The sequence below is a fragment of the Leptinotarsa decemlineata genome, unplaced genomic scaffold (genome assembly GCF_025532065.1).
Source record: "Leptinotarsa decemlineata unplaced genomic scaffold, Ldec_3_MD MMD2_P_RNA_scaffold_8, whole genome shotgun sequence".
Classification (NCBI taxonomy): Eukaryota; Metazoa; Arthropoda; class Insecta; order Coleoptera; family Chrysomelidae; genus Leptinotarsa; species Leptinotarsa decemlineata.
Window position 1 is genome coordinate 2452082 of NW_027412535.1, and position 14991 is coordinate 2467072.

Sequence of the window (14991 nt, forward strand, 5' to 3'; positions counted from 1 at the left end):
AGTTAGTAATTAGTTTTGTTTATCTACTGAAGATGCAAACTCAGTTGGTGAAACGCGCGTCGAGAAAAGTGTTGCAATTTTGGTGATTGGGAGAAGTGATTGTTTTGAATTCATTCTATGCCAGAGGTTCTAGTTTTTCCTTTCATTTTATGCAAACAGTAAAAATTAAAGAAATGAAAAAGTATACACAAATATGAAAAAAAAATTGAAACTAGCTTATATGATAAACAATGATTATAGAATATTGATGATATCTAATAAAAATATATTGATAATGGATTTCAATGAACGAAATGTTGCATTGAAAATTGGATCCAATCAGATCATAACAAATATCAAATGAAACATAAAGTTCTCCTAACATTTAGACATCATTGGAAATGGAGGCGCTATAGCAAAGAAACAAATTCTGCCATTTTCAGTTTTTTACAAATATCTAACAAACGGTTGATGATATTTTCGTTTTGAGAATATCAGTGTTTCATCTGCAAAAAGACAATTTTTGTGTTCGTGCGTGCGTTCGTATGGGCGTGAGTGCGCCCGTGTATGTGGGGTGTGTCTTTGGTAGGTTTGAAAGGTTACCTCAGAGCGATTGCACCTTCGAACATCCATTACTCATCTGATTGTGTAAATATATTTGTGTGTGCGCGTGCCTTCGTGCGTAGGTGTGCGTGCGTGGGTGCGTGCATGTGTGTGTGTATACACACGCCTGTACTAGGGTTAATTTTCATTTCATGAAGTCCATTGGCTGACTTATGCTCCTATGTTTTCCCACGAAGTTTCGTATTTTTCAGATTCTTTGCTGATTTTTTTTATAGGTTATCTAAAGAAAACAAAATTTTGCTTCACTTTTGTTTGTTATCTCATTGAAACCCAAAATGCTCTTTACTGAGAAAATTATCAATTCACAAATGAATTACGATCAATTCATTAGGATAACAATGTAAAATGTAAAAAGTATAAACATCTAATGTGACAAACATGAAAACCAGCATTATAATACATAAAGTTGGATTTAGGAATAATAAAATAGGATTCAGAGACTTCATAGAGTTATTAAAATATTCTCCAAACTTTAACTGTAGACGTTCAATGTGACATTTTGAACATTTTTCAGCATTGGAATATACAGGCGGAGTGCCATACAGTATATTAAAACCAATTTTGGAAAAAGCCACTCCAGATCAACTTTTCAATATGGAGCATCATAACCCATATTTAATCGAAGACACTGATGAACTGTGGTTGTTACACTCTCAAAAGGAATTCCGGACGAAGAAAAGAGAAGAGCTAGAATCATGGCGTGATATGTATATGCGTTGTCTGGATGAAAGAGAAGCAAGACTAAGTGCTATAACGGCAAACATCAAACAATCTCAGGATAAATCAATTCCAATTAGAACTACAAAACTTGCTTATGTCGATTCTGTAGTGAAGCCTCCTAGAAATGTTGCTCGTCAACAGGTCAGTTAATTTTTTATTTTGATAATATTTTTAGCATTGAAAAGTGTAAAGCTTTTTTACATAAGCAAATGTCTCTCATTATATTTTATTAGATTTTTTATATTTAATGAAACTGTAAATGCATATACACATAAAATACATGTAGATATAGTTACTATAGATATTGTTTAGGATATTTCTTATGAGTCAATAACATTATAAAAATATTCCTCAGCTGTATAATATGCCTTTTCTACTATAGGCTGTACTTTGCGATTCATTTAAAAAAAGTTTGCCTTGTAATAGAAAAAAAATTTCTGCCAAATTGTTCAAGGCTACACACAATCTCTGTACTTATTTATTCAATTAGTAGATACCTTTCTGAAAATCATTGCATTTCCTTGGAAAAATAAAACGGACTTTTAAAACACTCTGTCAATTTTTCTGAATTACAGTTTCAATATTCAAATTTCATTTGATGTTATATGTGAAATTTTCCTTTTCTTTGTTTTCTCAAAGAATCTGAACTTGTTCAAGAATCTTGTAATATTAGGTAAGGGGTCAAAGTTCATTTATTCAGATCAAGTTTAGATATTAATAATGTTACTGCACACAACACATCTAAAAATTAATACATATCTAGATGTGTACGTATGCAGGTTCTGCCAACTGCCCTTTGCTTCAAAAAGGAAGTTTGTGCTGATGCAAAGCAGTGCAAAACCTAAACATTCCAGGCCGTTGCCTAACTTGTCATAAGGGTCCGCCGACCCTGGAGAGACTTGCGTCTATGTACACCTTCTTGAATAAATGAACTGTAAATTTATTCTAAAACCATTCTTATGGTTTCTCCATTTTTTTGTTCCCACATAAAGAAGAGCAGTATTACCAGCAAAAATAGAAACGTCCTTTATGAAATACTGTTTTGCTTCTCATTTCTTGTTTTTTGTGGTAGGATTGATGGTTTTATTTTAATAATCTAGTATTAAAAACAGATTTTTGTATATAGGATGGATACAGACTAATTATGATCTACTTACTTTAACATTTCATTTGGTAATGTAATTCCGAACAATTCTAATTTTGTTAACTTTGCCTGGTTTGGTGATCCAAAATATTTTCAAATGCGGAAATCATCGACTTTATGTTGATAATATACACTACCTTGCACTAACGAGTGCCCAAACAGCCCGAAACCGGTCTGCAAGTGTGTTCCAATAATTGAAAATCTATTGCGGCAGTTGTATCGCCAATAGCATATGCAGGAATAACTTCAGTGAAGAATCCTGCACTGACACCTGTCGGATATAATCCAACGCCCTTCGTGGTATTAGCCAGGGGAGTAGTTGTTTTCTGATAGGTGTCAGTCCATTAACCTACTGTGTAGGGTGTTGAGAGTGGCCTGAACGAATTGTTCCTTTAGATGATTGGATTTATAGCCAGTCTTTAAGTATGCCCACTGACTATACGTGAAAGATTTCTTTCCTTATACGAGGAATTGGGCAAATTTCAGATATGCAGTTGGTTACCTCGTTCACAGGCAGATGGGGCGACGACAAACCTGTTGTTTGTTGTAGTCTTCAGCTTAGTTCGAGGAATGATACTCTGACGGAATTCGATTTTCAATTATCGGAAATCGTCGACTTTATGTTGATGATATACATTACCTTGCACTGACGACTGGCCAAACAGCCCGAAACCGATCTGCAAGTGTGTTCCAATAATTGAAAATCTATTGCGGCAGTTGTATCGCCAACAGCATATGCAAGAATAACTTCAGTGAAGAATCCTGCACTGACACACCTGTCAGATATAATCCAACGCCCTTCGTGTTATTAGCCAGGGGAGTAGTTATTTTCTGATAGGTGTCAGTTCATTAACCTACTGTGTAGGGTGTTGAGACTGGCCTGAACGAATTGTTCTTTTAGATGATTTGATTTCCACCTCTTGTTAATTGATTCAAAAGATAATTAATTTTCCTAAGAAGTTAATTGAATATATTTGAATTTATTGAAAATTACTATTTACTAATGAGTTTTATCGTTTGTAGTGCCTCAAAATGATGAGTAAACGAAAATTAGGTTCCCGAATAGTTCTGAAGAAACGATTATTTTACTGAAGCAAACTGTTAGTCATTAATACTTACTTATTTTCTGCATTTTACATCTCAAAATAAATGTATAGTTCAGAAATATGTTTTTCATTAGATGGAAATCATTTTGTGGAAAAGTTTTCGCTGGGTTTTTTAAGTTCAGCACATGTAGGTGCGTGCGCGGATGTTTGTGTAATTCTGTTTACTCTTCATATACATAAGTATATATATATATATATATATATATATATATATATATATATATATCTGTTTTAAAAAAATCTGTTTTGAAATCTGTTTTTCCTTTGATCAGCTGTCGCCCCCATACGAACGACAACTCTCAGAAGTTGAGAAACTTGTGCGAGCTAAGGACTAACGAGGTCTTACCTTTTAACGTGTGATTCCTAACATGGTGATTATAGAAGGAATATTAAATAATGTGTTCTAGCAGAACACGTTTTTTACCGACTTTTTTTGGGTAATTTCTCCTTTCACAATTTGAAAAAAAATTGTATACAAATGTAGAAAAGGCAAACTTTTTAGTTTTTGGGTAAATTAAAAGTATTTTTCACAAACAAAAATGTTCTATTCATCAGTAGCTGTATATATCTGAATTCGTTGAGCATTTTTGGATCTTATTAAAAATCTTCAATAGGGTTTGGAATATGTAAATGCACTGCACCGGTAATATTCTGTATTTTTTTATTAATTGTCTACAGTGATTACGATAGTTAGCACCATCTAGAATTCGTAAAGCCTTTTTTTTTAAATCTAAACATTTTGATAGAGTTAGATGAGTTTTCCGAAAGGAGTGTGCCTTATATCAAATGTTAGTGGAAGAGAGAATGGTATGAATTCAACAGTACTGAATGACTGAGGTATTTTTTAATTGTCTTCTTACAATTAATTGAGTAGAGTTTGCAGAACTTGTCTATATGAGCACTCCATTTCAATCTGTCATCTAGTGTGATACCCGATTTACTCACAGAAGTAATAATAATAATAATTCATTGACATACATTGTTTATAAAGAAGAAGTAAATACAAAAATCAACGAAAGCGAGAAGTTCAGCCGATGCTGTTTTACAACTTAACCTAGGGGATAGCATGCATTATATAGAAATATAAAATTAATTACCTAGTATACATTGGTAACTGAGTAGTTCATGAATCTTTGTGAAACTAAGAAAAATACAAAGGTAATAAATTCAGTGCTATTTGTAATATTTCTATTTGAGTAGAAAACATGTTTTGGGTTTTATACATACTGATTTACTATGAAGTAATTTGTTGTGAGCCAAATATGAGCCTTGTTTTCGGCTTCCACTGTAAATCTGTTGAGTTCAACAGGATCTGTTTGCGTAGGTGTAAGGGTTGTGTCGTCGGCAAAATATATGATAAATATTAATGGCCCCATTAATTGGGAATTGATCCAAGAATTTCCTTCTAGCAAACTCTATACTGATTGAGGTTTTTCAATTGATGAATTGTAACGTTTGGAAAAACCAATATACCGGCCGTCCGTTTTCAAAAACCGTTTTATATTCATTTGGGGTAACAAGAGAAGACATAGGAAACCCAAGAAAGTAATTGTTGGAATGGGAGAGGGGGATGAAAATTTCCGGGGAAAAGAACAAAGCAAAAAGCTTTGGCTCTACGTTACCAGAGTTCCTGATAACACAACTCAAGAGAACATCTGTACCTATTTGCAAACCAAATTAAACTCTCTAGACATCAGTGTCAAAAAGCTGGACTTTGCTGATGCCCGCGTCAATAATCAGTCCTTCATGGTGGGAGTAAACCCAGATAACCTTCAAGCAATCTATGATCTTAACCTTTGGCCAGAAATATAGCTTTTGAAAGGTTTTACTTTCGAAAAGGTAAGAGGTTCTTGGAAGAACAGACCAATAAAAAGGGGGTAGCTACTTCTTCTCAACCTTAAATATTTTTTTGTATAGATTTTAATAAAGAACATCTTCAGAATAATGAGCTGAAGATTTTCCATCTCAATATTCAGTGTATTAGCAATAAAGTAGAACAGTTTCAGCTATATCTCGAAAACAAAGATTGTGACATTATATGCCTATCGGAGCATTGGCTCAACGTAGAAAATCTATCTGTAAATCTCGATGATTATAACCATATAAGTTACTTTTGTAGACAAACCCTTCAACATGGAGGAGTCTCTATTTATATTTGTAATAACGTCACATGTAAACCTCTCCTTTTGAATGATTTCTGTATTGAACAATACGCAGAATTTTGTGGAATTGAATTAACAAACATGAACACTGCTCTCATAACAATTTATAGATCCTCACTGTCGAAAAAATATGACTCATTCTTCAATAAAGTTGAAGAACTTTTAACTTTGTTATTACCCAATTACACTAACATTATACTAACCGGTGACTTCAACATTGACATAAATAAAAAAAGTCCTGTCTGTACATCTTGGCTAATCACCATTGAATCTTTTGGTCTGAAACCCAAAATAACTATTCCTACAAGAACGAACTCCAAAAGCTCTACCTGTATAGATAACATTATTACCAACTTCAACGATAGTGAGTGCATAACGGGAATATCAGATCCTGGCATTTCTGATCATGGTGGACAATTCATTTCTATCACCAAATAAACTCTCGAAGCTGATGAGTATAAATGGCACAGAAAAATAAATCACAAAGGCTTGGAAGCTATGAAACGGTCCCTAGAGAATGGTGATTGGCAAATTTTCCACAATAATGATTCCTCGTTGAACTCGCTAGCAGAATTTCTGAACAACACATATAGTTCCCTTATTCGTAAACATTTCCAAATGGAAAAAACAAAAGTCAAAATTCGGCGAAAGAGACCTTTTAAATTTTATAATAATGAATTACGTTCAATGAGAGATACTTTATAAGCACTGTGCACTGTAAGTACCTCTTCAAAACATCCCAGCGATACGGAACATTTAAAAAAATTCAAACATGAATATGAAATTGCCGTTTACAAGGCAAAAAAAGAATCATATGATAAATTCATACAAAATTCAACCAACAAACATAAAGATACTTGGAACTTATTGAACAACGAAAGAAACTTTACTAGTGAGCACAAAACAATTCCCAACAACATCAGTGCCAATGAATTTAACATATTTTTCTCGAATATTGCCGAGAATATCATTAAATCTCTACCTACCTGCAACATCTCCGCTATCGATTATATTTATAGCGTCCCAAAACCAGTTAATTATTTTTTCTACTACCAGTTGATCATGAAGAAGTGACACTTGCGATTTGAAAACTCAAGAACACCTCTAGCTTTGACATATTTCATTTGAATAGTCAAATCATCAAAGAAACCATTGACTTTCTTGTTGAACCTTTGACACAATTAATGAATCGCTCCTTCACGGAAGGTATCTTTCCCGATGTCTTTAAAATAAGTAAAGTAGTGCCTATCTTTAAAAAACGTGATCCCAATATACCAGACAACTATAGACCTATCTCGATTATACCCATTTTAGAAAAAATCCTAGGAATTGTAATTAAAGAGCGCCTACCCAATTATTTAAACAAATACAATCTTCTTCATGACCATCAATTTGGCTTCATCAAGAATAGATCTACAATAGACGCAGTGGGAAAGGTAATACACAAAGTTATCGAACATGTGGAGAGTGGTGAACTCACCTCGCTAACATTGTGGGATTTGAGTAAAGCCTTCGACTGTGTCAACCACAATATCCTTATCAGTAAACATGAAATTTTTGGAATAAGAGGTACAGCCTCAAACTTATTTAATTCATACTTAACCAGAAGGAAACAAGCCGTCTGCACAAACGGGGAATTATCTGTAGAGGAAATAGTTTCCTTTGGCATAACTCAGGGGTCAATCCTTCGACCTATACTTTTTGTAATATATGTGAATGATAATTTTCAAAGCCTACTACCTAGCACAGTCATCTGTTTTGCAGATGATACAACAATGATTCACTCTAACTCCGACATGAGTAAACTACTCGACAAGACCAATGAAATTGAAGAAAAGGCTGTAAACTGGTTTACTTCCAATAATTTGAAATTAAATAGGGGAAAAACTCAACAAATAGTTATATCTTCAAATAATAGGGTGACCACAAAGAAGCACGTAAAATTATTAGGTATAATCATTGATGACACACTTAAATGGGAAAATCATATTGACTTTCTATGCAAAAAATTATCAACTCAGCTCTACCTTCTTCGCCAGCTGAAAAGATTTATAAGTACCAATACATTACTAACTGCGTATTACTCACTATTTCACTCCCATTTGATGTATGGAACTCTCTTATGGGGACAATCTTCTCATGCTCAAAAGATTTTTCGTATGCAAAAAAAATAGCTGGAGCTTCATTCAACGAACCATGTCAACCTATCTTCATCTTTTACAAAATTCTGCCTTTGCCTTGTATATTTATTTTAAACACTTTATTAGAGATCCATAAAAAGAAAAGTATATTCTCCACCCATTCAGAATATCATAATTATCCCACTAGAAATGCAGATAAACTGAGACAACCGCTGAATAAACTAGAAATGTCTACACGAAATTCACTGGACCTCCAGTTGTACAACCATTTACCAGTTGACCTCACTCAGCTCAGTACTCCATCATTCAAGAGGAGAGTTAAAACATTCCTTTTAAAAAACTGTTTTTACTCAACACAGGATTATATGAATAGTACTTACAGTTAAAGATTAACTCACTTAATATTACTTTTCTATATATATGTTGCTATGTGATGTTCTGTAGCACCGATATTTTATTCTACCTAGCAGTTAGGTTTTATTTCAAATGATCAATAATAATTGTATATTATCTTTTAATTTTGTACCCAGTACAGCGTGCATCTGCACTCTTTTTGACCTGTCATAAATGTATTTATTGTATGCATAACATGATTAAATAAATTCTGTCTGTCTGTCTGTCAAATTCTGTCATATTTTTCAACGATATCCAAAACATCTCTTCGAATAATTCCTGATATCCACTTTTCCATTGTTATCAAACATTGTGCAAGCTTTTTTTCTTTGCTGGAAGTTGATGTACTTCATCCCATCTTTAAGCTCTTCTTGCTTATAATCTCTTGTCTATAATATCTTCTTGTTTATAATCTCTCCTTGCCTATAATCTCTTCAATGACAACTGAGGGTTATCTGTGGAATATTTTATTTTTGTGAGCTCCATATTGAGTTATCGTACCACTTTCAATTTCATTTAAAGACCTGTAGTCTACGTTGTTCTTCTATTTGAAGATCTTTTGTAGTTTCGTATCATGTTGGTCTGGAACTGAAGAAATAGGTAGATAACTACTAATGCATCTTCCCAATATTATAGTAGGGATAATGCGGTGTTGAAATTGAATTTTTTTGTTCGCTTTTTGAAAATAACTCTTGCAAAAAATAAGTTATTTGCATGAAGTTCGGTACCCGGAGTTTTTTTGACGTGGAAAATCATAATTTCGTATTAATTTTAATGTAACATATAGAGGGCGCTGCTTAAGCTGTCATTATTTATTTCAAATTGCCTTAACTTTTTTGACAGTAAACTTTTGGTACTTTTCATGAAAAAACCTAATTCCCACACCTTTTCCAAGTAAAAAAGGTACACTTCCCCAGCAACGCTGGAGGTGATCGTTTTTGAGATATTTACAATTTTCTATATCGATGCATATTACTTAGCTCCTAGGGCGCTAAGTGAAGTTGCTGAGAACATTACAAAAACTAAGTATGTGGTGGATCTCATGAAAATAAACAACTTTTTCCTATAAAATGTTTTACGAAGAATGATTCTTTTTTGAAATATAGATTGTTGAAATTTTTCAAAACATGGTAGGTTTTTGTCATAAGTTTTTAAAAATTTTAGTTATTTTCATCAAACTTTATACGCAGTATACCCGTACAGACTTCTAAACTGAGCATTATTCAATCCAAATTAAAACAATTTGTCACGTTTAATTATTCAATTAGAAAGTGTTACATTTCGGAGTTTGTGAAAAAACAATTCGGAGAACTACAATGTTATTTATTAGGAAAATAAACATATAAAAATTGAATGAAACAACTATTACAACAACTGTTCAAAGTGACGACCCCCAACAGTGATACAAGCTTCTGCTTTCTTCATCAAAGAATTCCGCACCCATTGAAAAATGCCCGGAGTGTTTCTTGTCGTTTCGCAGCAAGCTATTATGCGATCCTTCAACATTTCCTCATTTTCAACGGGGCTAGCATAAAATAGTGATTTTAGGTGTCCTCAAAAGAAAAAATCGACGGGATTGAGGTCCGTTGACCTCGGGGACCAATGCTCAGTGCCTCCTCTTCCTATCCATCGTTGGGGATATGCTACGTCTAAAAAATTTTTACTATCACACTAAAATGAGCAGAAGCTCCATCGTGCATAAACCAAAAGGGATTTCGGAGACCAATGGGAACATCTTCCATAAGTTGGGGAAGCCTGTGTTCCAAAAAATGTAGGTAAGCATCTCCGTTCAAACGTAAGGGGAGAAAATAGGGCCCGAATAAATGATCCCCAATTATGCCTACCCATACATTAAAAGAGAATCTGTCTTGGAAATGAGTTTGCGTTATCGCATGTGGGTTATCTTCCGCCCAGATGTGGTTGTTATGGAAGTTCATGATACCATTTCTTGAAAAATTAGCCTCATCTGTGAGGAGGATTTTCGATAAAATGCGGATGTTCGACTTTTCTTTGAAGCCATTGAGCAAATTCGATATGTGGTTGGAAATCACGTAGCGAAAGTACCTGGACACGCTGAATATGATAATGATATAATTGCTGTTCCTTTAAAATCCTGTAAACTGTCATGTGACTCACATTTGAAGTTTGACTAATTTTTCTTGTACTTGTCTCTGGATGTTCACTAATTAATTCGAGAACCGCCTCCTCCAATTCTACAGTTCTTGTAGCCCGTGGCCGTCCTACTGCAGAATTTGTTTCAAAGCTTCCAGATTCGGAAAGTCGCCGGAAAAGATTCGCAAATGTCACTGCACAAGGAGTCACGCGTTAGGGATACCTTTCCTGATAGATGCGTCTGGCCTCGCTTGAATTTCCGTCAGCCAAGCCATAAGCAAATTTGGCTATAAAGTAATATGCATCGATATAGAAAATTGTAAATATTTCGAAAACAATCACATCCAGCGTTGTTGAGGAGGTGTACCTTTTTTACTTGGAAAAACTGTGGGAATTAGGTTTTTTTCATGAAAAGTACCAAAAGTTTACTGTCAAAAAAGTTAGGGCAATTTGAAATAAATAATGACAGCGTACGCAGCGCGCTCTAGAATTCACATGAAAATTAATACGAAATTATGATTTCCCACGTCAAAAAAACCCCGGGTACCGAATTTCGTGCAAATAACTTATTTTTTGCAAGAGTTATTTTCAAAAAGCGAACGAAAAAATTCAATTTGAAAACCCCGTATCTCCGAAACGAAGCATTTTCGGACACAAGTTCATATAAACTTTTTTTCTTAAAATTGTCTCACTTAACGTACTTATGTTACACCCTGTATATATACATATATACATACACCAACACACATATGACTTTTATTTTATCTGCAACTATTTTTTTTCACTTCCCACCTTGAAATTTTGTGGAAAATACGTAAAAAAACATTCTCTGAGAATATGACAGCTGGTTAACGGAAAATCAGATGTTAACAGATGAACCTTTAATATTAATATTAAATTCTCGACCAAAGCATACTATAATTTCCCGTTTAAAATACACGTGAACTTTAAATTTTCTTCTTCGATATTTTACAGCTCAGATGCATTTTATGTTTTGATCTTGGTCGGTGATAGGAGTTCTTCAGAAATGAATGCTGTATCGTAACTCGAACTGGCGGGGTAGTGCGGGTCACTTAATCCAATTTTTTCCATGAAATTCTCGTTTTTTTGTCCCTATCTTGTGGATGACAAAAGCTGCAGAAAAAATATGAATGAAAAACTTGTAGGAAATTCAATTTAGTACAAAAAAGTTCCCAAATTACTAACATCGATATTTCTTGAGTTAAAAAGTTTTTTTAAGGTGAGGTGAAGTTTTCATGTATTATTGAATTAAATTGTTCAAACTGATGATTTTTTATTTTCTATTGTCACACAAATATTCAATTATTCATTTGTTCAGTTGCAAATGATTCAAAAGTTGAATAACTGAAAATTTTGAAACTGAAATTGGAAAAAAAATTTAAAGGTTATATTTGAATTTTTTTCCCTAATTATTCTAATTTATTATCAATAATTCAATATCTATAAAGTTTGTTTAGTTTGATAAGGAAAAAGTCAGTAGCGAAATTTGTTACGGAATCCAGCCCAAATTGTTTGAGGTTTAGAATTTTGATTATAGAATAATAATTTTTTTTTGTGAACTAGTGATGAAAGCTCCCTTGTGATGTCATTTGCTGGTAAAACGCCAACCTCAACTTAAAAATCCAATATCTCAAGAAATATTGATGTTAATAATTTCGTTCTCTGGATTGTTTTTTAGTAAATTGAATTTCCTATAAGTCTTTACTCATATTATTTTCTGTAGCTTTTGTCATCCACAAGATAGAAAAAAACGAGAGAATTTCATTAAAAAATTGGATTCAGTTACCCGTACTACCCCGCCAGTTCGAGTTACGATTACGCCGCAATGGACATTTTTGTAGAGCATGCAATTCTGAAGAAGTCCTATCATCGACCAAGATGATACCACAACATTCTTCTGAGCTGTAGTTAGGAATCACACGTTAAAAGGTAAGACCTCCTTAATCCTTAGCTCGCACAAGTTTAGACTTCTGAGGGTTGTCGTTCGTAGGGGTGCGACAGCTGGTTAACGGAAAAACAGATTTTAAACAGAACAGATTTTGAACAGAAACGTGTGATTCCTAACACGGGTGGGACGATAACAAGTGAAAATCTAGCGTTCAGCCTGGGGCTTGAGCCATCGACTCACACATCGACCGATTGACTGAGTGAACAAAGCACCCACGTCGAACCGCCCGGCTACCGACCAATATGTCTTCGCACAATCATGTCGCTCCACAAAGAGTGGTACATATCTGGAGATTTGCGTTTATGTGGAATAAACTTCCTGAGAACGTTTTTCCAAATGGATTTAATCTCCAGCGATTCAAACCCAATGTGAATCGCTACTTTCGCACAGGCACCGCTCTGAGAGCGCCATAAGGATTTTCCTGTAGTGCTTGTATTTTGTCCTTGAAAAAAAAATTGAAGAAAAAATTAAATTTGACGTGTCTTTCAAACGGAAAATCATAGTATGCCTTGGTCGAGCACTTAATATCAATATTGTTTATCCCAAAATTTTATACTTTGTTTTCATTCACACAAAATATTTTTTGTTTCACGTCTTTTGGAAATAATGTGAATTGCGATGTTCTATCAACTGACCTAATAAAAAATTTGGGAGCTTCAAATAGATTAATTGTAATAAAAATAGTTGTAAACTAAATAATCTCTTTATAGAACATCAATAGCAGATATTAATATAAAGTGTAAACTATAAATATATCATAATACATGTACATCATTCATTCAAAATCTTGATTTCAGGCGAGAAATGGCATATTTGATAATAGGCCTGTATCGACAACTGCAAAATTATCGGCTTTAGCTAAATCTGGCGAGGCCGGAAAAATATCTGTTCCAAATCCAGGAAGTAGAGCAGGAGAGCGATCAAGTAAGTTATTAAATTTTATGATGCACTGTTTGGAACCTTTGGTGTAGTAATGAATATTACTGGAGTTTTTTTCCAACACCAAATCGTTATTTTTAACACCTCGACACGTGTTTCGATCACCTGGTTTTAAACTAGTTTTAATCTTCATCTTTGAAGATTAAAAATAAAGATTTGGTGTTGTGAAAAAACTCCAGTAATATAAGTTATTAAAATTGTAGAAATATGATTCAATCTTTTTGAAACCTACAAAAAGTCACTGTCTATTAAATATACTTATAAATATTTTTACAGGTAATGCTGCCTCACTGAAACCCAAGAAAGCACCTCTGATGGCAAAGACTTTATCTTTTTTCAAAAACAGGTTTAAAAGATAAGATTAAAGTTAAATGAAGAAACTGTGGTGATGACGAAGAGTGTGATTGAATTTTACGTAAATATCTAATTTAGATGAACATAGGTAAATAGTTATTAAATTGTATTTTTTTTGAAAGGGCATATAGGTGCCCTTATTCAATTTGTTTTTAAATTTATTAATGTTTTTATCCTATTTTATTAAATTATATTTAATGCAAAATTTATCACCCCATATTATTTTTTTTAATGAAAAACCTTTTTCCAACACTTAGAGAGCACTAAAATATTTTTTTTAACATTTGAAAAAAAAGGGCTTTTGGTGAATTGGAATGAATTCATACCTGTAAGACCTTTCCTTTTGCCCAATGTACTAAATTTTGAATTCATATACTGAATTTACTGACAGTGCACAAATTTGCAAATCACTGGCATTGAATAAATTTGGAATTATTGATCATAGTGAAAGAAAATAATTGTTTTTCGCCATAAGGGTTGACAAATTATCTTCTAAAACTCAATTTGGTATATGAGTATGTTTTGCGTCTCGCAGTAGGCGCTACCATCATTTGGAATCTTACCAGTTGAAACTGTAGTACATGATGAGACAAAATAATTGTTGTAATACGGTGCCATCTGTTGCACAATAGTGTAAAAACAACAATTGACGTCAACAATATATTTTATGAATCATGGCCGTTTTCTGACTTTATGAATGCACAGTGTTTGACAGAAATTCAGATTATTTTTACTTTTAATTATTATAATAAAGTGATGTGTTGCAACAACCGGTCGGCCGGTAGCCAAGCGGTTCGGCGTGGGTGATTTGTTCACTCATTCGAATTGACTGCCGGGTCGGTCGGTGGTTCAAGCCCTAGTCTGAACGATCGATCTTCACTTGCTACCGTCCAACCCGTGTTAGGAATCACACGTTAAAAGGTAAGACCTCGTTAATCCTTAGCTCGGTGGTTCAAGCCCTAGCCTGAACGATCGATCTTCACTTGCTACCGTCCAACCCGTGTTAGGAATCACACGTTAAAAGGTAAGACCTCGTTAATCTTTAGCTCGCACAAGTTTCGACTTCTGAGGGTTGTTCGTAGGGGTGCGACAGCTGGTTACCGGAAAAAACAGATTTTAAACAAGGTGTATTATTATTGATTATCCCAACATGGTAGCAGAGCGTGGTTGGGTGATCAGCAAGCCAAAAACAGAAAATAGATTGTGAAAGGAAGCTCACCCCTCGTGCCGGTGATAGAGACAAAAGTTCAAATTATAGTAAGAGTTATCAACAAAATGGCTAAACAAGCAAGAGTAGAAGACATAATGTTGCCCATTTTCGATGGCGTAAATTATTCAAGTTCAAAGT

General features: G+C 33.9%; 1 protein-coding gene across 1 annotated transcript in view; it reads left to right on the plus strand.

Moving 5' to 3' along the window:
• LOC111514892 (transcription elongation factor B polypeptide 3) overlaps positions 1 to 13860 on the plus strand; it is a 38308-nt gene extending 24448 nt beyond the window's left edge. Inside the window, 3 exon segments of the mRNA XM_074170319.1 lie at positions 1118 to 1464; positions 13148 to 13274; positions 13566 to 13860. Of these exon segments, the coding sequence (XP_074026420.1) occupies positions 1118 to 1464; positions 13148 to 13274; positions 13566 to 13648 (557 nt within the window). The 3' untranslated portion in view covers positions 13649 to 13860.
• Positions 13861 to 14991: the final 1131 nt, after the last annotated feature.